Consider the following 22058-nt stretch of genomic DNA (forward strand, 5'->3'; position numbering starts at 1 on the left):
AGATGTACACTTCTGATGTAGCAGTAAGCTGCTACCAAGTCCTCTCTCAGCTTTCTTTTTTTCTTTCGTCCCTCAGCCTTTCCTCATATGGCTTGCTGTGCTAGTCTCTGATCATATGGGTAGACCTTCTCTAGACTCTCTCAAGCTTTACCATGTCCTTGTTAAACTGTGGAGCCCCAGAACTGGACGCAGTAGATTCACAGATTCATAGATACTAGGGTCGGAAGGGACCTCAATAGATCATCGAGTCCGACCCCCTGCATAAGCTGCGGTCTCACTAATGCTGAGTAGAGCAGGAGAATCACTTTTTTGTAATGGTTTTGCTGGAGATGCATCGATTGGTGCATGCCAGGGTATTTTTGGCCCTGCTGACTACAGCATTACAGTGCTGGCTCATGTTCATACTTGGGTCAATTATTACCCCCAGGTCTTGGTGGCAAGTGATGGGGGATCTTCAGTCCTGCTGCCTGATGAGAGGCAGCAGTTGCACAAGTACCAATGTCATGAGTTTTGCCTGTGAGCAGCTAGGGGTGCAGGGCCCCAGAACCCCCCTGCACCTATCTCCTTGACAGCTGGCAGGCTTTGTGGCCTCCGCAGGGGCTAGCATGCCTGCAGTTTTGACCTTGCTGTGGCTTAACACATACACGTGGCATGAGTTTTTTGCTTTCAAGATTTTAGGGTGCAGTTTTCCCGAACCCCCTCCACTGTTTTGCACAGCCCTACTTTCTACCAGGATCTTGCTACCACCACCCAAGTGCAGTAGGAGCTCCCATGCTCTGCAGGCCAGAAATCAATGGTTCTACAGGCCAAATCCAGCTTGCAGATCATAAGCTTCCAACTCCTGGTCTACAGAAGGGAATACTGAAGGGAGACATAAGTGCAATGAGAAATATTGTGCTGTCCATTAAGGATAGAACAAGAGGTAATAGGCTTCAATTGCAAAAAGAGAGAATTAGTTTTGATGCTAGGAAAAACTCACTGTAGGAATAGTTGTAGAATCTCAGTCATTAGGGATCTCAAAAAACCAGGATTCTGCTTTGGAGCAAGAAAATGTCCTCTTTAGGTGTCTTTCAGCCTTACTGTCTGTTTTTTGTTTGTTTGTCTGTTTTTAATGATTTTCCTATAGAGTTATGAAAAACATTTTGGTACAAAGTTACAATAAACCATTTTCCGAAACCCCACAAGATGGATCTGGGTATATGTTCTTTAAACAAGCAATTGTACTTCATGCATTTTTATAACATTCTTAAATATCCAGGTGCCCTTGGTGGAGCTACCAAAATCAGTTGTAGCTTGGATTATTAGCAAAATAATTATTACTTTGGCAGAGTAATCTGCCAGTTCTACTACTGCTCATTGCAATAAGCTTTGGTAAGACATTTGCAAAATACTCTTCTCCCTTGAAATCTGCTTGTTAAGTGGGAGTAGATGGGTTGCTTTGACTCCTGTGAACATTATATGATGGAATATTGGAACTGTTTACACAAATAACCAGCAACAGAAAGATGCAGTGCAACAGATGCTTTGACTTTTCCCCTTTATACTCTTGCTTGTGTCACTCATCTTTCAAAAATGTTAGAGCAGAAAGCTCAGAGGGAAATTACAGGCAACTCTACTACTGACAGTTCTGGTTGCTGCATTTTCCATAAGAGCAAAACTATTCTTCATGGGCTATTACTTTTTAAAGTAATTTATCTTGGAGCAACACAGTATTTACAGAACATAATATGTAATATAAACATAGCATGGTGTACCTTGTGACTCAAGGCACTGTGATACTATGGCTCCGGGATAAACTAAATAGAAATGAACTAGTTATTACTTTACTTCTGTCTCCTCTGACACTTCCTGAGTGAGATTTCTTTGCCATGCTTTTCAGCAGTCCTCCTTCTTGCAGCATCCCACCCCTCATTTTTTCTCCCTTTGAGAAACAGTTGCAGTTGAGTCCAAGTAAAGTACTGCTTTGCTTCTATTTAACTGTCCCCATTGTGTGTATATTATGCATAACTACATAATATATCTTTTTCCTCCTCTGATAACTCTTCAGTTGGACAGTTCTCTATTATATTGAACTCTATAGTGGAATTCGGGAGTCTGGGCTCTGTTTTCTGCTGTGTCATTAATTTGCTGTAGATCTTGAGCAAATTATTTAACCCATCTGTGTTAGTGGTTTCCTTCCTTCTTTTTTGAAACCTGTCAAGAGAAGGGCATCTGTATTTGAGCACTGTATTATGATACTTGCCTTTTTGTGGTTTTAGATGACATTATAGTATATGTGGGCACTGTTGGAACTGGATTTATGACCCAGATACTTTGTTCTGGGTGGACCCAAACCCTCAAACTGACCACAACCTCTTAATTTGACAATGGGTAAATTTGAATGATACATAGTGATAGCAGGTAAAAATAATACAAACAATTTTATATTATATCTGCCAGTTCTAGACCTGTCACAGAGGGAAAGTATGTCTGGCCAGTATGCGAGCTTCACCCTGAGGTTCTTTCTTGATTGTCAGATGTCAGCAGCCTGGAGGTCAAGGTCCGAGGCCCACCTTTCCTCCACCGGGGTGGATGAGAGGGCTGGTGGCCTGTGTCCATGGTGGCCTCGGGTTCCCCTCTCAGGGGCCCTTTGCTGCTCTGAAATCCCTCCTTTTGTATCTTTTTCCTCCTCTGATAACTCTTCATTCCTGGACATCATTAATTATGATGATTAATTATCATTAATATGATGACCCTGTGGTCATCATACTGTCCACGTTCTGTTGTGTCAGCATAGTACTTTGTCTCACAAACCTACCACATGCACATATCTTAATTTGGGCTTTTACCGCTCTCCTAATTTGGTGTGCTCACCTAAGCTGGAAATTTCAAGGGCTTTGCAATTTGGCACTGTGACCTGGTGCCCATGGTGCAGAGTCCTTTATCGCTGTTTCGGTATACTGTTCATCTTGTAAAACGATGCGGTACATGTTTTCCATTTTCCAGCCTGTGTGTCTGCTGGCTTCAAACCCAGTGGGCCTTGAAGGAGACTTTATCACAAACAAACCAATTAACCCTTTTTAAAACCAATTAACCCTTACCATTCCCCTGGACCATTGTTCAAAGGCAATATCTACTTTACCTACAAGCCAGTTCCCAAAAGCAAGCCTCTAAATACCATTTTTGAACCATCAGGCACATAGCCCTTCTTCTCTGGTGCTTTCATACACAGAACATGGGGATTCCACTGTTCCCTACCCTCATGTTTTAAGAGAAAAAGACACAAATTTTTTGGACCTTCTAACAGAAATGTGAAATACAGAACAGCCTGAGTTATAGGCAGTTCTCACCCTGAGGAGATTTAAACCCACATCTTCTACTCCTTAAGAGAGTGCTGTGATCACCAAGCTATGGAACAGGCTGAATAAAGGTCCTCTCCATGCATCCTGTTGAAATTGGCCCACTAGGCAAACAAGAAAACAACATCCATAGGTCAGAACGAGTGCAAGCAAGACAATGAGGAGAGCAATAGATTAGAGAGGAAAGCAATCCCTTGGGATGCAGGTATGCTGCTTCTGATCCTTGTTGCCAAAACTGTTTTCATTAAAGAGTCATTGGTTAAAAAAGACATAACTGTGACAGCAGAGACTGAAGAGGAAAACCAGGTCTTCTCCTTCCTAGGCAAATGGTCTAAGCTCCAGGATATTGCTTAGCAGTTGGGCTCAACCACTGCTGCCCTAGTCCTGAGAGCCAGACTGCGCACTTGTGATTTTCAGTGTAAAGAAATTCCTGACATGTAGCAGGAGTTTGATCCCTCAGCTCCTGAAAGGGGTGGGAGTTCAGACACACTCCCGTGCTTGGTGGCTATCTTTAGGCACCAGGTTTTCTAAATTGCTCCCTGATCTCTGTTTAGAGTACCTAGACATCTAAACCTGAATCACTCTTTGGTGCTGCCGGAATTTCTCAAATGATTGAACCTGAGATACTAGGTGTCTTGGGCAGCTGACTCACTGTGTGCCTTAGGAACACAATATGTGGGCATACCTGTGCCTGAAGAAGAGATTTGAATCTGCTAAATCACTCTACTAACTAATTACACCTACTTTGAGAGGGACAGCTATCTCCAGCAGAAGGGTGAATAGCTAAACATGCTTATTGTAAGTCAGACATGAGGAGGGGGGACAAATCACCAAAGTAAGCAGTTACCCTTCTTTGGAATTAGCACCATGTTCATTATTAAAACAGTCTCTTATATAAATGAGTTGCCACAAGACACTAATTACATTTTTGCTGTTTAAGTAGTTCTAGTAATGAGCAAAAATTTCATTCCTTTGCACAGACATAAAGTTTAAACCAGATGTTTACATTGTTTTTTTACCCTTGTGTAAAACTTGATTTACACTGTCCAGTAATTTTGAATTTTCCTCAGTGGATCATCAGCCTATAGAATAATGCAGATAAAAAAACAACCCAACGAGCTTCAAATAGATGAAGAGTTGATAAAGCAACATAGTGACTCAACATTCTTACAGCATCCACCATCATGCAGCCTATAGATCCTTGTCAGCAGTTTTGTGCAAAGAAAAGTTTTGAGAATTTTAGAATACTAGGTATGGAAGAAGGCAGGAAGAGAATACATGAAAGGGGAGTCAATTTAGTTAATATTTCATTTTTTTAAATTTATGTACATAACAGTTCACAGTTTTTCCTGCTATATAGGTGAATGATCAAAAAGATGGGAGTACTATACATGCTGTTGTATAAACAGATATAGGTAATGGGAGCAGAAGAATAAAGTATAAACATGAACTTCTGATAAATAACTCTGAGCTTTTCATTTTATAGGAACTCAGTGGCGAAAGGACCAAGAGCGAGATTTGAAGAATATTCTGAAAAAGGTTGACCAAGATATCCCGTTGGTATTTGTCAGTGGAAATCATGATATTGGCAATGCTCCAACACCAGAAACTATAGATGATTATTGCAAGCACTGGGGCGATGACTACTTCAGTTTTTGGATTGGAGGAGTTTTCTTTCTTGTGTTGAATACTCAGTTATACTTCAATTCTTCTAAATGCCCTGAGTTAAAGCAGGCCCAAGATGAATGGCTCGATGGGCAGCTGGCTATTGCTGAAAAACAGAAGTGTAAACATGTAATTGTATTTCAGCACATTCCTCTATTTGTAAAAGACCCTGATGAAGACCATGACTACTTTAACTTAGAGAAGTCAGTTCGGCACAAGATCATGGAAAAGTTCCAGAAAGCAGGTATGTTTTCCCTTTATCTAATTTTTCTTTTTCAGCACTTTAATGCTGTGGTACAAAATAAAGTTAAGGTCAGCATTCAAGAGGATTTTTCTTCGTGATATCTTTTGTCGGAATGTATAGTTGGGTGAGATCTGAGACCAGCTTTTGGACACAAGGTACTATGGCTACAACATAATTCCAACACTACCACAGCGTGGAGGATATTTAAATTCAATGGTATTTCTTGCTTTTTAAAGAAATATATATGTCGTTTAACAGTATGATTGAGTGACTAATTTTGAATTCTGGGGGCATTTATACACATGGTCTGGGAGGCAGGGTGAGGGGTGCTTTAATTAGAGCAGTTCCGAGAGCCTCTCTAATTAAAACGCCCAAAGCGTCACATCTGTCAGCATCCCAGCACTGAAAAATAGTGGCTGGGACGCTTTAACTAAAGTTCATCAAATGAGCTTTAGTTAAAGCACCCCTGCCACCATTTTTCAGCTCTGGGACGCTGATACACATGATGCTGGAGTATGCTGGAGTGTATTGGAGCAGCCTTAATGCACACGTATAGGTACCCTGGGAACAGAGTCCAGTCAGATGTAGGTCCTGCAAGTCACTTAAACTTTTAAAGGAAGTTTAAAGACTATTATAATCTTTTATAGTTATGTGACTTTGCTAAAGCCCAAATTCTCCAAAAGTGAAAAAACTCCTTCATCTATATTTTAAAAGTTCAGCTGATAGCTTTAGGTACCTGTTTTTATCTGGTGTTTTTCCCAAGTTAGAGTAAAGAATTCAGCCTTTAAATGTTACATTTGCCTGAAATATTAAAAAAAACAAGTTTATTGTGACTTCAGAACTTGCTTTCTCCCTACATTTGGCCAATTTTACAACCAAGGTATGATGCAGGCCAGATTTAGTTAATTTGGGAATGATTCTTGCCCTGCTTTGGTTCACTGTTGAATTTTTCCTATACTGATAGGAGCCTTTAGAAATCCCTTTCTTGAGAAAGAAGACAGATAGGACCTGGGTCTGCCATGGCACTTGAATCCCATGTAAACTATAAGTACATTAAGCAGCTCCTTTTTCATTAGCTGGTCAGGTGACTTTCTGCTACCTGCATTTGTGCTTCTGGATTTTCAGTCTTCTGACTTGGTGTGATCGTATTTACTGCTTCAACTTCATAATGCTATTTTGAAGAGAGTGAATGATGGGGAGTAGTTGCACTATTTTCTATTTTATTCTGCACCCAGTTGCCAAGCCTGGAATTGTTTTCTAGGTGGCAGCCTAATTCCACCTAGAATCCTAGGAAAATGGGCCTGGAAGGGACCTCTAGGGGTCACATAGTAGGCAGGATCATCCCTACTTAAACTATCCCATACCTTGTATAACATATTCCTAAACCTGCACAATCAATCCTGTCACATAACTACAAGGCATATTGCCCAAAGACACCAAAAACATCCCAATCTGCCACAGGTAAATGAGGGGTTAAAATGCAGTCCAGAGATCCAAGGAGAGAATCATGCCCCTCATCACAGAAGAGGGCAAAATTGCCTACAATCCACACCACTCTGCCCACAAGGTAAAATACTTTCCTGATCCCAAACATAGCTATCAGTCTGATCCTGAGTGGAGGGGCAAGACCCTCTAAGCAGGGACCTCCAGGTATTAGTGCCAGCAGGAGCATTAGCACATGTCAGTCAAAATCCTCAGCCTTGGCTGCAGCCAACACCCAATGCTTCCGAGGTAGGTAGAAAAAAAACCCCTTCCTTCCTGACCCCATGTGGCAACCAGCAAAGTCCAGAAGCATGGGCTTGCCACAAGGGCAAGGGACAGAAATTGCACATAACCTGCTGCAAGTGACTGGAAACTGGTTCAAATCTGCAATAAAACAAAGTTCACTGCACACAAACCGTTTTCAAAATGGCTGAAACCAGTTTTAGATAAACCTGGATACGTGTAGTATCAGTTAAATTGGTTTATTGAACTTCTGTCCCAGTGTCACAGGATCAAGGAGGTGTCCTGTGACTAATATAGGGTTAAGGAGCTGCCAATCACCAGGGGCAGCTCAGGTGCTGGTTGCCGCAGCAACCAGACAGGTCAGGTGACCAGAAGGGGGCAGGGCCGGGCCTTTATAAACTGCCCAGGCTGGAGCCAGAGTAGCAGTTCCCCTCTGGCAGCCGCAGGAGCTCTGCGGGCAAGCTGAGCAGCCCGGGTCAATGGTTGCAGCCTGACCACTCTGACCGGCTGCAATGATGCAGGGGTAAAGAGAACTGTGACAGAGGTAAGAGAGAGCCAGCATAGAGCGGAGCTGGGTTTATGAGCTCAGGGGCTTATGATTATCTTATGAGCCGGTAGGCTTCTTGTTTATGTTGCAGCTGCTTGGCTCACATTTTGTTATGGTTACACTGGAGGACCGGGTGAGGCTGTAGGGGTGCAAGGAGGCCTCATGGGGGTTCCCAGTGCCCAGCAGGGGCACAGTGAGTAGTGCCACAATGGGCACAGCGAGACAAGTGCCGGAGAGGCGCTCGGTGTGTGGGGGTTGTAGCCTCAGCCGCGGGGAGTGTGGCAAAAGGCCCTAGAGGGGGCGAGAAGCGCGGGGAGTGTGGCAAAAGGCCCTAGAAGGGAGCGAGTGGCTCCAGAGGGCGAGGAGCGGGGAAAAAACCGCAAGGCACGCCCAGTGGGGGCGAGGCCTGGGCACAGCAAGCCCAGAGGCGCCGGTAGCAGGGTGTAGGTTGCAGCAGCGATCCAGGGGTGCCAGTAACAGGGTGCAGGTTGTTTAACCAGCCCAGAGGCGCTGGTAAAGGGGTGGCAGGCACGTGACCAACCCAGGGGCGCCAGTAAAGGGGGCCAGTGGCATGATAGGCCCAGGAGGTTCGGAGATGGGCTCTGGGACATGACAAGCCCCAGGGGCGCCAGGTGGGTGACAGGCCCGGGGGTGCCAGAGAGGGGCACCAGGGCAGGACGAGCCCAAGGGGCCCCGGAAAGGGCACCGGAGGGCAAGGGCAGAACAACGTCCAGGAACAGCTGCGAGGCTTGGGGTGTGCTGAAAGGGAGGTAGGAGGCATGCATTGCCCATAAGGCTGGGGGTGTTGGAGCACCCCACTTGGAACGGAGGTAATACCAGCGAGGTGTCAAGGTGGAAGTAGGCAGCCTCCCATAACTGAACTTAAAATCAAAGACGTGGCAGGTGAGTAGAGGGTGCTGGACCACCTTAATTGACACAGCAGGGGGCGCTAGCGAGCTCACGGCCGCTCGCAGGCCCCACTCCTTGACACCCAGTCTACCACCTTCGCTCTGGTGGTAAACATCAAGGACCTTACGGACTTGTGTCGCAGACCGAGTAGATGTCTCCCCCTCATCGCCTCCCCTGTTCTCACCTGCCACGACTTGTTGTTTCTCAGTAGGTGGGATTGGTTGTCGAGTGCACTCGGTGGCCTATGGTTCACCCAGCGGTCATTCGTGGGGCTCCACCACCACTACACCCCGGCCTCACACCTCCTTCGGTATGTTGTTCGACTGTTGGCCTCGTCTCCTCTGTTGGGATAATGCTTCCCGACTTGGCATCTAGGTGCCCATGGCCTATAGCTACGTACGCACATGTGGGCCTATCCCTCAGCCCTCCTTGCCTCTGCCCCTTCGTTTGGGGAAACACAAAAAAAAGATAAACCTTCCAAGGCTTCTCCTTAGCCCCGTTCCTTGGGGATACCTGCACTCTCCCCCTATGCCCCTTCTTACAGGGTAACTAAATAAATGTAGTAACAAAACACAAAATAATAAGCCACTTCCTGACGTGATGGCCCTCTGCCCCCGGACTCTAGCGGGCGGGTTGCTTTACTCCTGACCCATCACCTCCAGTATTCACTCCCATCTGCCCATCAACCCAGCTGAGACCGGCAGTGATACCCGCCCCAGCTGTAAACCCCTTAGGGCTTTCCCAGGGTCTTCTCCCCCTGACGTGGCTTCCTCTTTTCCCCTGTCATCCCAGCACTCCCACCTGGGGTCTGCTCTGCCTCCAGGTGCAGCTCCAGCTCTGCCTCTGGCCAGCGTGCACGTCACTCCCTTACTGTCCCATGCGGGCTCCAGTCGGGGTGCTCTGCCTTGCCCTGCCAGCATCCACCCCTGCTTGCCAGGCTCCGAGGGTCCCATGGGGAGAATCTCTTTCGCACCCTGCAGCAGCTGCAGCTCCTCTCCTGTGCTACCCACCTCCTCTGCAGTATCAGCTGCCATTTTTATTTTCACTGGCCAGCATCTGAAGCTGACATCATCAGCTGGCTGTAATTGAATAAAGAGGCGGCTGATGAGCCACGTGGGCTCTTCATTCCGCCCCTTTTGCGCTGTATCTCGTGCTGCTGGTAAGTATCCTCCATTATTTCTGTCCCTGGGACAAAAACAATCTCCAGATCAACCAAACAGCAGAACAGAATAGATAACATTGTTCTAAAGTGTCAGCAAAATTATCGGCTTAACATTTTAAACACTTAAACATTTTAAATATTGCAGCTTTTAAGTTCTATATCTGTGTTTGTGTGGTCTACCCTCCAAACTAATACCATTAATATCAGTAATCAATATTTTCTTTCTAAAGGCCAAAAAACTATGACAGCAGCCCAGAAAACATCTTCGAGTGCTGGGCAGCCAAGAGAGGGAAATGTGTAGGGCCAGGAGGAAATGTGTAGCACAAGACAGAGCAGTGACTCTCAACCACAGTGTCAGGCCTTGAGTGCAGTGGGGAGCTGCACAACGTTAGCGCTGTTAGGTGTGCAAACATGATTCACAAGATAAACCCAGAGGCTGTGTCCGCATGTGAACGGGGGTTTGTTTCCCCAGGAACAAGAAGCAGTGGCACACCTTGTGTTGCTGCTACTTGTCCCCAGGGAACACCCATGCTATGCGTCCTCTGGTGAACAGGTTATCCCAGGTGGGGTAGAGGAGGCTGGCCCCAGTAGTCTTACCTCGGGGCCTTGGGGAGCATGGGTAACAGAATCATGAAATGCATGCTGGTGCCAAAAAACATCTCTCAAGTGTTTGGAAAACTGCCATTTAGGGGAGCAAAGGATAACAGAATTCTATCCAGAGGGTTTTGCAATTAGTTAATTTCAAAATAATGAAATAAATTGGTACAGAGCTGTCTGTCTCCAGGTACTGCACTCCCTTTGCTTTGCTGCTGAAGTCCTCCTGCCTCCTTGAGCTTCCACTGCCTGTCCCCCACCTGTGGGAGCAGGGCAGATTCGCCTGGCCTGTAAGGCTGAAGGCTTGGAGGACCGGGGGATCTAGTGCAGTGTCCATGCCAATGCTGTGCAGCGCGTGTCACCTATCATATAGTTGTGGGGAGCGCATCTTCATAGCAGAGAGACGGGTCCACGTGGCAAGGGAAGGTGCCAGCGCTGTGTGTCCCTGAGGAGGAAGGGAGTGGAGGAACCTCGTTGCTTTAGGACACTTGTGTGGTGCATCGGCAGCTCGTGGTGTGGCTGGGGGAGGGGGGGCAGGGGTTGCACAGTGCAGCATATGCCATGTACAGCAGTTGCCCAGATTGTGTGTTGGACAGCCCTGAGTTAGTTTGACAGACAACTGACGGACTGGTATATTTATTGAACTTGGTTCAGCCTCTTTTTTTTTTTCCTCTAGTCACTTGTTTATAGTGGGATTTCATGGTCATTTTGCTAAAATGTATCTAGTTGTACTGAAAAGCCAACCCTCAGATAGGTCAAAATTAGCCAGTACTAAGAGACCATTCAAATGCACAGATTCTTAAAGGCTCATCTTTTCTGAGCCTCCAGTCCCCCAGTGCGCCAAACAGGTATCCTGTGCATCTGTTTTAATACAGGAAAAATTGTACATTGTTGTACGAACGAGTTCATGATTTAATACTTAGTATCAGCAATCCAGTCAATAAAACATTTGTGTTAATTAAAAAAGTGAAATGAGTACAAAGAGCAGACAGTTTGCAATACAACCGCCCAATTGAGCATCCTGTGAAAAATTCTGTGAATCAAAAACTGTGAGTCTAAGTTTCCTTAGTAACAGATGCATCCTGTTTCCATTTTTCATTCTCTTGAAGTACCTTCTTTGTATGACTACAAAATGTTGATAGAGTACAAATAAACAGTTATCATGGTAGGACAGATACACAGATGTGCAGTAGCACAGTTATTTTCTGTCTTTATGCTTTGCCCAAGAATAATCAATTTCAGCACATCCTTGGTTATGAAATTGGTTTCCCTGCTAATTCACCTGATACATACTTGGAGTAAGATACAGACAATAGATAATGAAATCCCAGTCTTCCATGTGCATTTTTTTAAACCAGTCTGGTTTTTGCTGCTTAAGAAGGTTAACTTCCTACGCTTTTAATATTTATTGCAATTTTCTGAATCTAATCTGAGAAAATTATTTTGGCCTTTTAATGAAAGATTTTCTCTTCCTGATGTTCTGCTACTTAGTGGAGTGATTGGAAATCCTATCCAGGACTGTTTATAATTATGAAATATTCTAGTACAACATTCTCTTCTGCAAAGGTTAATAAGATATTTTTCTTTGCAATTGGGATATCTTTCCTGCCTTTTTTTCTCCTGCAAGATAAAAGAGTATGTTTCTACTGCCATCAAAATCAGGGGTCAAGCCCAGAAATATCAACATTTTTACATCTATAACTCTTTTAGGGAAAGAGTAAAACCATATAAAAGACATAAAATCAGTTTTATTGTAACCAATTACCAGGGGAAGTATTTGTGCTTAGTAGGGTTATTTAGCTAGTTTTGATTTTACTATAAATGAAGAAAGAACCTACGGCGTTAGGAAGTAAGTAGGATGTTACTGCCTAGATTCTTCAACATAATTTACTTTATTTCACGATATTCAGTAATTCTTTTCTTTACAAATTTAGAGTTCAGATTTGGTGTAGTTATTCTCTTATCACTTACATTTAACATAATGTTTTTAATTTGATTTTAGTATCATCCCATTCCTTACAAACAACAAAGATAAAAGACTGAATGTGGAAGCTACATCTGGTACAAAATGCTGAATTACATTTCTCACATTAGAAGTGTCCTTAACAGTTGGGCTAATTAAAGATAGAATCATGTCCTTACAATAAATATTTATAAAATTTAAAATCTGGCACTTGAAAATGCGTATTACTGCTTTACAAAGTCAAACGATACAGAAGACTGTAAATCTAAAAAAAAAAAAAAAAAGACTTGCCTTTCCACCTATACTTTTTGAATGTATTGTAAAAAATGTTAAAATTAGAAAAGGATTTAATTAGGAATGCAACAGCTCCGTTCTGAGCAGTAATTCTCAGCAGGTAGAAAATCATTTGTCAGGCTGTATTGATATTACTTTTGGACTTTTTGGCTTCTTTTTTCAAAGACTGGTCTCTTCTGTGCATGTGTGTGCATGCTAAGTAAAGAAAGCCTTCAAGAACAACATGAACTATAACTGACACATTTGTGTGCATTTGGATTTGCTGAAACAGAACCAAATCAATGACCAGGGAGAAAAGAGAAGAAATATGGTCATGGTTTAGTGGGGTTATCATGGCAGAAAGCAATATAAACAGGTGAGAGACTTTAAGAAGATGATTTTGTGCCCAACAGAAAACTACTTGGAAGTAGGATTAATGAAATCTTGTCTGTCTGTCTGTAAATTAAAAAAAAAAGTTTTAGAATTCATCCAAAGAGCCTTTTTTCAGACATGACAAATTAATAAAGTTTGCGCATATAAAAATACTCAAACTAACATTTATTTTAAATAGTAGTAATAATAGCTGTACTGTTTGCAGTTGTATGCTGCAGAACTTGGTACAAACTTTATTTGTTAAGGATCTAAGGAACTTTACTCAAAAAAGATACTACCATGTCTGTGAGCTCAAGGTTTTAGGATAGGAAACTATGGTTAGGAGGATGAAGATTTTAGAATACTACATTCTTTGCATACCACAGCACCATTCTTCCAATAATCAGATGCTAGAAATTGGGGTGTGTATGTTAAGTGAGGAATACAGTAGTGGCCTTCTCTGTGTTTTCTGCTGGGCAGGAACTGGAACCAGGGGCTGTGCTCACTGCCAGGCAAGGGGCTGGAGCTGGGGCTTTTCATGCTGCCCTGGCTCCCCTGGGGCTGCCTTTCTGTCACTCCTTCTAAATCAGTGTCTGGAGCTGGTGTGCCTTCTTCCTTTAGTTAAGCTACTGCTGGGCTACCTAGCAGCTGGTTGTGGACACTAGGGCCAGGGGCAGACATTACACGTAAACCGGTTTAAGTGATCAGAAACTGGTTTAAACCTGTAACAGAACAGATGTTCAGTGCACATAAACCAGTTTGAAAATTACTGAAACTGGTTTGAGATGAACCTGGTTGAATATAGTATCAGACTTAACTGATTTGGGTCAATCCAGTTTATGCAATGTCTGTTCCAGACCCCTTGCTGGTTTAAGATAAACCAGACTTTCCCAGCATGCTCTCTGGACTGGGCGGGGCTCCCTGCTTCACATCAGGGCTGGCCTCCCCTCTGCTCTCTGGCTTCAGCTCTGGCAAAGACTGCCAGCTGCTTTCCCCCTCCCCCTCAACACTCCTTGCTAAGCAGGAATTCACCCCTCTCCTCTGTCTTGCTGAGGGAGGTGTCTTTGTATTAGCTAGCAGACCATGTGCCGGCTACCATCCGTGCTGAGTCAACAGGTAGAATCAACAGGCAAAATCAACAAGTAGCTGGTAATGTCCCTCTTTTTTAATGGGCTGATGAACACTGTTATCAGTTCCCTCCCGCACACTCCTGGCTCAGTGACTAGTGCCGAGCTGGTGGAGTCCAGGGAGGCCCCCATGCACTCTGCGGCAGACCCAGAAGTCCACTTCCAGGTTTGTCGCCAAGCACGCAGGACCCCACACCCTCTTCGGCACTCCTGTGGGACACTTCATCCACCCCAGCATCGCAGCATTCACAAACTGTGCCGGTTACCTCAAGGCATGTAGAAAAAACATTTAAGACTGTGTCTATGGCCGAATAACTGATCCTCTGAATCAGCATCAGATCTTCAGGTTCGGATTCAGCCAAATCGAGTTGGGGACAGTGATCCAAATCATCAAATTGGATCACTGTCCCCAATTCAGGCCAAATCGAAATCCAATACAGCCCGTTTAGCACACCCCTATTAGCGATCTTCTATGATTACACATAAGATCATGTATACAGTTGCTAGAACAATGTTGGAGTTCTTCAGAATGCTTTCCCTTACTATGTAGGATTAAATATTTATAAATATAATCTTATCTGTATTCTTGTGGTTCCTCTAATGTTGACATGGAGGAGATGGGACAGTAGATGGCTTCTGAAAAGAGTATACAAAATGCATGTAGACCACTGGTGCTCAAGCTTTTGGCTCTATAGGCCAGATGAGTGGCAGAAGGCCTGTCAAGCCTTGCACACCAAGGTTGGGCCTTGGGGCCTGGCACTACCCTTTCCTGCCCCCCCCCACATTGGGATTGGGTCCTGAGGGCCTGGCATCATCCCCTCCTCCCACCCACACTTGCCAGGATTGGACCTCAGAGACCCAGTGCCACTCCTTCCTCTCTCCCCTACACAGGGGGCCCTAGGGTCCGTCAGCACCTCCACCCAGCCCTATACACTGGAATTAGGCACATGAGGTATGGAAATGTGGCAGCAGGGGAACAATGCCACTGCTCCCCCAGGACCAAATTTCTAGACTTGTAGGGAGCCCCACAGGCCAAATGACAAGTTGTCATGGGCCAGATCTGGCCTGTGGACCAAGAATTGAGTACCCCTGATGTAAAACTAATGGTACTTTGGATTTTGTCAGAAAATTAAGGATGATGGGAGGACTTTAATTCCTCAACAGTTGTTTTCAGTGAGTATATATCCTTCTTTAAAAAGCACAGTGGGCAGGAACTAACTGTTTTTTACAGACTATAATCTGAGGTTAGCGTTTGCAGTATACAGTCCTGTTAATATTATACCCGTGCTGCTTTTGCTTCTCTGCTTAGTGCTACAGCACATCCTTGGCAGATAGGTGAACACTCCAGCTTTTCAAGTTGTAATTAGAGAGAAATCAATTTCATTCCACAAGAGATAGATAAGATGCTGTGGAAGGTTACTAAATACTGTCATTTGCTATGTAGCACTGGAGTCTTGAAAATGATGTCTAGGATCTGGCTAGAGGAAAAAAAAAGGTATTGCGAGGAAGTTCTTGATCTGAACTGCATCTGTGTTATTGTGCTAGAAGAACATTCTGAAGTGAAAATCATTTTGAGAGCAGATATTTTTCTGAACTGGCCAGAGTCTGTTCAGACTTTATAAGGTGATTTATGCTGCAGGGAGAGGCAAGTCTGTTTGTGTCTGGTGCTCTAAAGGAAATGCTCAAGTACTCAGGATTATACAGTTGCATTTGCCAGAAACATTCTATCTTCTTTAAAAATATTCTTAAGTCGTATCCATCTGTGCCAGGATACTATTAACTTGTTCAAATGCCTATTAAATTCTGCAGCTCGTAGCAGTTTACTCTATCCATCAGTGATCCTCGACCTGTGGCTCGCAGGAAAACTAGTGTTTTCCACTAGTAAGCGTTTCTCTAGGTTGGCGGAGAAACTAGTGTGTTACATGCCAAGTACTGTTTCCTAGGGGCCAGCAAAGGTCAAGGTTAGCTACTTACCATAACAGCACTGCTTCCCAAGTCAAACCCTCTACTATTTTTCCCCCTACTTACAGTTTATCTCTGTTGTTGCTCCTGTCTGGCACTTAGACCCTTTGGGACAAGCTGACATAGGCTGCTTGTAGGCATTTAAAAAAAAAAAAAAGGCAGCACTTGGCGTGCTTAGTCCAGTGCATGTCCAGAAGAGGCAGTGTGTTAGTTGAACCTGGCTTACCCAATGTCTGTATAGAGCAGGTGCTTTAGTGGAGCTTTTTTGGCGCTTCTATCTAATAGCTGATTGAATCTGCTTTAGCTAAAAGCACCAAAAAGCTCCACTGAAACATTCAATCTATACAGACGCTGCTGAGCCAGGTCAAAGTAACGCGCTGCTTCTTCCAGTAAAGCATGGTTTTGGGGGGTTTTATTTAATGTCTGTGAACAGCCATAGTGTCTGTATCATTTTATTTATGGAGACCCTGCCTTGTTTGGTCAGTGTTGATTGGGTTAGGGATATGGCTAAATATTGGGATTTTGTATGAGTATGATTCAATTTAAAATATAAACTGTTTTATTGTGAAATCTAATTTAAAGCACAAAAATATAATATTTGGAGTGGAGAAAGTTGGTCCACATATGTACCTCTCCCCCAAGAAAATGTGGTCTTAATCCTGCATTCAGGTTGGAGTTTTCTTATTGATTTGAATAGGACCAGAACCAAGTGATTAAGTTCTTTGCTGAATCAGACCTTGCAGGAACCATTAACCCAAAACATTTTCATTAAACTCTCCAGAGAGTAAGTGGAAAGAGCAAAAAGGACAAGACTGTGCTCATTACACATTTATTATGTCATTCATATTTCCACTGACTTGGAATGTGGCAGATGGAAAAAGGCTCACTTGCTGAGGAAAGCATTTATTTAATAGACGCCTCACTCTTACTAAAACATGCTGCTTTCAGTTTCCTAAGCTAATTCCAGGCATTCTGTCCCTAATGTTAGAAAATGTATTTATTGCTCTGTATTTCATTTTCGGGGGGGGGGGGGGCAGGTTGTTTGTGTTTTTGGTTTTGGTTTTTTGTTTGTTTTTCTTTGTATACTTTCACACACTGGATTTAGATCAGGTCTAAGCTATGAACCATTTCCTTGGCAAGTTAAGTTTTGGATCCTGTAAAAGTCTTGCATGAAAAATGTCCCCGTCTTTTAGTTAGAGCTAGAAAAAACTCCATACAGATTTAGGTGAATCTCTAAATAAAAACCATAAGTATGAACTTAAATATAGAAATCAGAATCACACACTGAGGTAATATAGAAGAATTGATTGTCTAGAATCCAGTCTAAGTTCAAGTCTGTCTGCTTGGAGAAAATTGTTTACTGGGTACTGATTACCATATGAAATTATTTAATGTTTCAGGATAACATTTCCAAGTTTGTTTTCCATGCCATTTTAACTTACTCAGAGCTCTCTCTGGTTGTCACAATTTAGATTTCCTGTGAGATTAGGATTCAATTTGTGCTGCCTGAATTAACTTATTTTAAATCTCCCATTGGCATTTTGTAGGTATTTCAAGAAATTAGGAAAACAGATATCTTGTCACTTTGGAAATTTCTCCCTCAGTTTGTGGCTCATTCCTGATGTAAGACTCATATTTTTGCCCATTTTGAATCTGATTCCAATGGAGGAGTAAGTTAATTCAGTACTTGGGGTAGTGGTGTTTGGGTTGGGTGGGATGAAGGGGTTTAGGGGAAGGAAAGGCTTTACCTGCCTGTACTCTCTGCACACTGAAGGCAGTTGCTGCCATTATAACAGTGTCTGCTCCAGTGGGAGCAGCCCTGTGGCTTGGGCTCCCTGGCAGCTGTGCCTAGTGCCCCATTCCCCACCACCCATATGCCTTTAGGCATGGGGCTATGCCTGCTATGACAAAGGCTTCTTGAGTTGATGGGAGAAGGAGCACTGTTCCACTTGTCCCCTGCCCCCTAGATACACTGCTGGGTGCAGGGCAGTATTTCTCACTTCCTATAGCTGGGCACCCCAGGATTGCCCCTGCCAGGGCAAAGACTCCCCAGGGTGGGGGATTCTGGCAGTCCCTCATAGTCAGTACCCAGGGCTGGTACCTCCACCTCCATTATACAGCAGTCTGATCCATTTGTTTGTATGAAAGTCCAGTGTAGCTCTTCCTTCCTAGGACTTCTAGAACTGTGACCCAGAACCCTGATGATTTTTTGATGGAATTCAAAACTGCTGAATTGCACGTTATCACACCTCTGGGCAGAAGCTAGAAGCTTGGGGCACTGTCCTAACAGTGGCCTGTTTAAGCCTTCTGAGAGGACTTCATGGAAACTTTCCTCCTCCCCCTGAAGCCTTTGGGAAGTTTGTTAGTCTGCAGCTATGCATCTTACTGGTGTTCTAGTACTATGGCAGAAAGAGTAGTCCTTGTTTGGTGAGAAGGCCAGTACTGAACTCCCCTTTCTCCCAATTTCACGGAAGAAATGTCCCATTCACTCCCACACAAATAGTCTATTTAGATTCATAACCCCTCCGTTTTCCCCAGCAGCTGCCAGGTACGTTCAGGGACCAAAGCCCACATTTTCCTGGGACTGGTGTATACCCATTAAGGCTGTGTGAAATGCCAGCCTTTTGTTTTGGTTTCGGATTTGGTGTTTCAGAGGGACAGTGTTTCATTTTGGTGTTTCGTAGGGCTGTCTGAAATGGCTCCGTTTCGTTTAGTTTCGGATTCAGCATTTCGGAGGTACGGTGATTCGTTTTGGTGTTTTGAATCACTGTTCTGTTTCATTTCAGCCAAAACTGTTTCGAAGCTGTTTTGAAATTTCAACAGTGTTTCAATGTTTTGTCTGTATGCTATAATAGGGAATCACAAAACTGCCTATACCTTTGTCATTTCTTGCCAGATTTGGATGAAACTTACAGGGATGCTACCCCCTTCTGAGGCCATGAGGCCTGCCAAATTTCAAGGAGATAAGTGCAGGGGTTTCTTGGAAATTGCACCTCATGGTGCTGACAAGCAAAACTCGTGACGTGTGACACTGTGTGTTAAGGCGCAGCAGGGTGAAAACTGCAGGGATGGTAGCCCCTCACAACTCCACTGCAACCAGTAAGCTGCAGGCCTTTCAAAGATCTTACAGGTCTGGACTTTCCCCAGCCAGGACTGCAGTGGCTAGAGGTTATCAGGTGCCTCCTGTTCCTACCCACCTTTCACCAGGGAGGTTTGCAGTCCTGGCATTTCCTGAGGCTGCCACACCACTGGCAGTCCCACAAAGGCCTCCCTACCTTGGCAGGGTGCATTTTTAGTTCATGCCCAGGTCATGTGGAGCCTTCTCCTCCCGTATAGACCCATCCCTTATACCTTCAAGTTCTTCCTGGCACAAGAGCTAAGCAGAGAGATGTTCTTTCCCTGCTGGCTGGTGAGAAACTAAACTGCTGCCTCCAGCTCTGAGAGCGGGGCATTAAATGGTCACCCTCATTAGTACCTGTCCTACCACATACATTGCCCCTCGAGTGGTCATAAGGGAGGCCTGCCAGGTTTCAGGCAGAGTGGTGCAGGGGTTTCTGTGAGACTGCATCTCAAACTGCTGAAAGCAAAACTTTTGTCACTCGTGTGTGTTTAGGGGTGTAGGTTGTAGCTGTGTTGATCTAAGGACGTAGTCTTAGACAAGGATTTTAGGGTCCATCTGAGATCTTTTATTAGACCAACTGAATAGTTGGAGAAATTCTTCTTTACAAGCTTTTGAGTTTAAAAACCCTTTGTCAGGCTAACGAAGCATCTAGTTCCTTGATGGAAGAGGCAGATGATCCCAGGTATGCTGTCTGCCTGCGCTGCCTATGTAAGACCAGCTGAAGCAAGGAGGAAGCATCTAGTTGGTGTGCATGTGCTGTTCCTGGATAGAAGGAATAGTAAAGAATCCAGAGGCTGGCATGCAATGCAGGCAAGAAAGTCAGTCAGTCAAAATGGAAATGGAGGTGTCAGGGGGTGAGAGACAGGCTGGGGTAGGGAGGAAGGGGTATGTAGCAGGTAAAAGTGGAGAGGTACCTAGGGAGTCAGATGTCCGACAGGTTGTAGTGTCATAAATCCAATGTCTATATTGAGTCCACAAGTTTCTGTATCTAGGAGGTTGATAAAGTGAAGTTCATGCAACATGTATACATCTAAATAAAATAAATCTACCATTGATGAACTCCAGCATCAGCATTGTCTGTTGTTTGCAAGGGTGCACAGCCACTGCACTGTCTCTTAGAAGTGTTCAACTTAACGGCCATCCAACTTTCTTGGTCCACATGCTTCTGCTTCTGTCCTGCTTTATAAAGGGCTGGCTGGGGGCATTATCTTCACCTGGTCCTCATACTTATTCCATTTCTAAGAAAGAATACAATTTTGGCACAATATTAAATGTGCATGGGGGGTGGCAGTGGGAAGGGGTCTAGGACTTACAGGAATGTAGTTGAACAATAAGGCAAGATTAGGATATAGTTAGTTCCACGTAATCGCTCTCTTGGGTCTTATGATGCATGACACACAGTTAAGTGCCTCTGTTCTGCTACAGTGCAGTTATGTCATAATCATGCTGACCTCTTTTCCCTAGTGCTGAAGAACTGATGTTCTAAAGGGTTTCTCTGTAACAGAGAATATAGTCTGTTGAAAAAAGATGCTTTCAGTTTTAAAATTCAGCAGGATAACTCAGCTCTCTTGCTGACAGAGGAGTCTACTTCTTCAGGATGTTCAGCATGTAGTTTCTACTCAAATGAAACCTTTTCTCATCTGTCATCAGATATTTTTTTAGAGTACTGAAGATTTCATTTCTAACTGAAGTGTAGCTACAAAGGCTTTTATTCTTTCTAAGTATTCAAAATTCTGGTCTCACATTTACATTCCTTAGAATGTAAACTGAAATTTGTGAGAAGAGATCAAATAGTATCACCAGATCCTGGAAGAAAGGGGATTATCCCTGAGGCAAAGGGCTCACATAATTCCTTTGAGAACAGTACATGGCCAGGTTTTTTGCTTCTTTTGGAATTTCTCTAGTAAAACCAACTATTCATATTTACCAAGAATAAATGACTTCCCCACCAGAATTCTTCAGGATACCTAGACACATCATGTTTATTTGTATTATAAAACATAAGAATAAGCTCCTATATATTCACCCATTTTAAAAACAGAGTTTTCACGATGTTCCACCATTAAAAAAAGTGAGAAACAGATTCTAATCTAGACAATGCACAGCTGCATTTCACAGTATATCAACTTTAATTGGTTTTTATATCACTTGTGGTGACAAGCACAGGGAACAGAATTTATTCATTATTTGCCAAAATATTAGTAGAGCCAGCTTCTAGTTCAGACATTACCTGAAGTTTTCCTGTTTAATTTTTACATTAAAGGGCTCAAATATGACAACTCGCTGTGAATGGCCGCTGAGCCAGTCACCAGCCCACCTCACCATAGCCTGGTCTAGACCAATACCCTCCAACTTAATTGTGAGAATCTCATGGGAAACAGTATCAAAGGCCTTGCTGAAGTCTAGGTAAATGATGTCCACCTCTTGTCCCATGTCCAGCTGGTTAGTTACCTGGTCATAAAAGGACACCACAGTTTGTTAGGCATGACCTCTCCTTGATAAATCCATGCTGGTTGTTTCTCAGTACCGTGCTGGTTATGAGCTTGTGGTGGATGTCCTCCTTGATGATTTTTTTTCAAAGATTTTTCCCAGGATCCAAGTCAAACTGACCGGTCTGTAGTTTGCAGGGTTGTCCCTCTTTCCTTTCTTAAAGATTGGCACCATGTTAGCCTTCTTCCAGTCATTTGGGACCACTCCTGAATTCCATGACTCTTCAGACAGCCTCACCAGAGGCACCGCTGTGAGTTCAGCCAGTTCTTTCAGGACTCTCGGGTGCAGTTCATCTGGCCTAGCCAACTTGAAAACGTCCAAGTGTTCTAAAGTACCTTCACCTGTTCAGGGCTGATTTTATGTGCACTGCTGTCATTGCTGTTATCTCTGGATCTTTGGACAGGTGATGAGTTCACACCTGATGTGTGAATACTGAAGTAAGAATTGAAGAGCTCTGCCTTTTGGGGATCAACTGTGGGCTTCCCCTCCATGTTCAGTAGGGAACCCACAGTGGAGCTTGATTTTTTTTTTTTTTTTTTTTTTTTCTTGCTCCCTATGTACCTATA

At 43.9% G+C, this 22058-nt stretch overlaps 1 protein-coding gene across 1 annotated transcript in view; it reads left to right on the forward strand.

The window, feature by feature from the left end:
* CPPED1 (calcineurin like phosphoesterase domain containing 1) overlaps nucleotides 1-22058 on the forward strand; it is an 89666-nt gene that overhangs the window by 48001 nt on the left and 19607 nt on the right. Inside the window, exon 3 of the mRNA XM_019540141.1 lies at nucleotides 4825-5247. Within this exon, the coding sequence (XP_019395686.1) occupies nucleotides 4825-5247 (423 nt within the window). The remainder of the gene's footprint in view (nucleotides 1-4824; nucleotides 5248-22058) is intronic.

The sequence above is a fragment of the Crocodylus porosus genome, unplaced genomic scaffold (assembly GCF_001723895.1).
Source record: "Crocodylus porosus isolate Cpor-Errol unplaced genomic scaffold, CroPor_comp1, whole genome shotgun sequence".
Taxonomy (NCBI): domain Eukaryota; kingdom Metazoa; phylum Chordata; order Crocodylia; family Crocodylidae; genus Crocodylus; species Crocodylus porosus.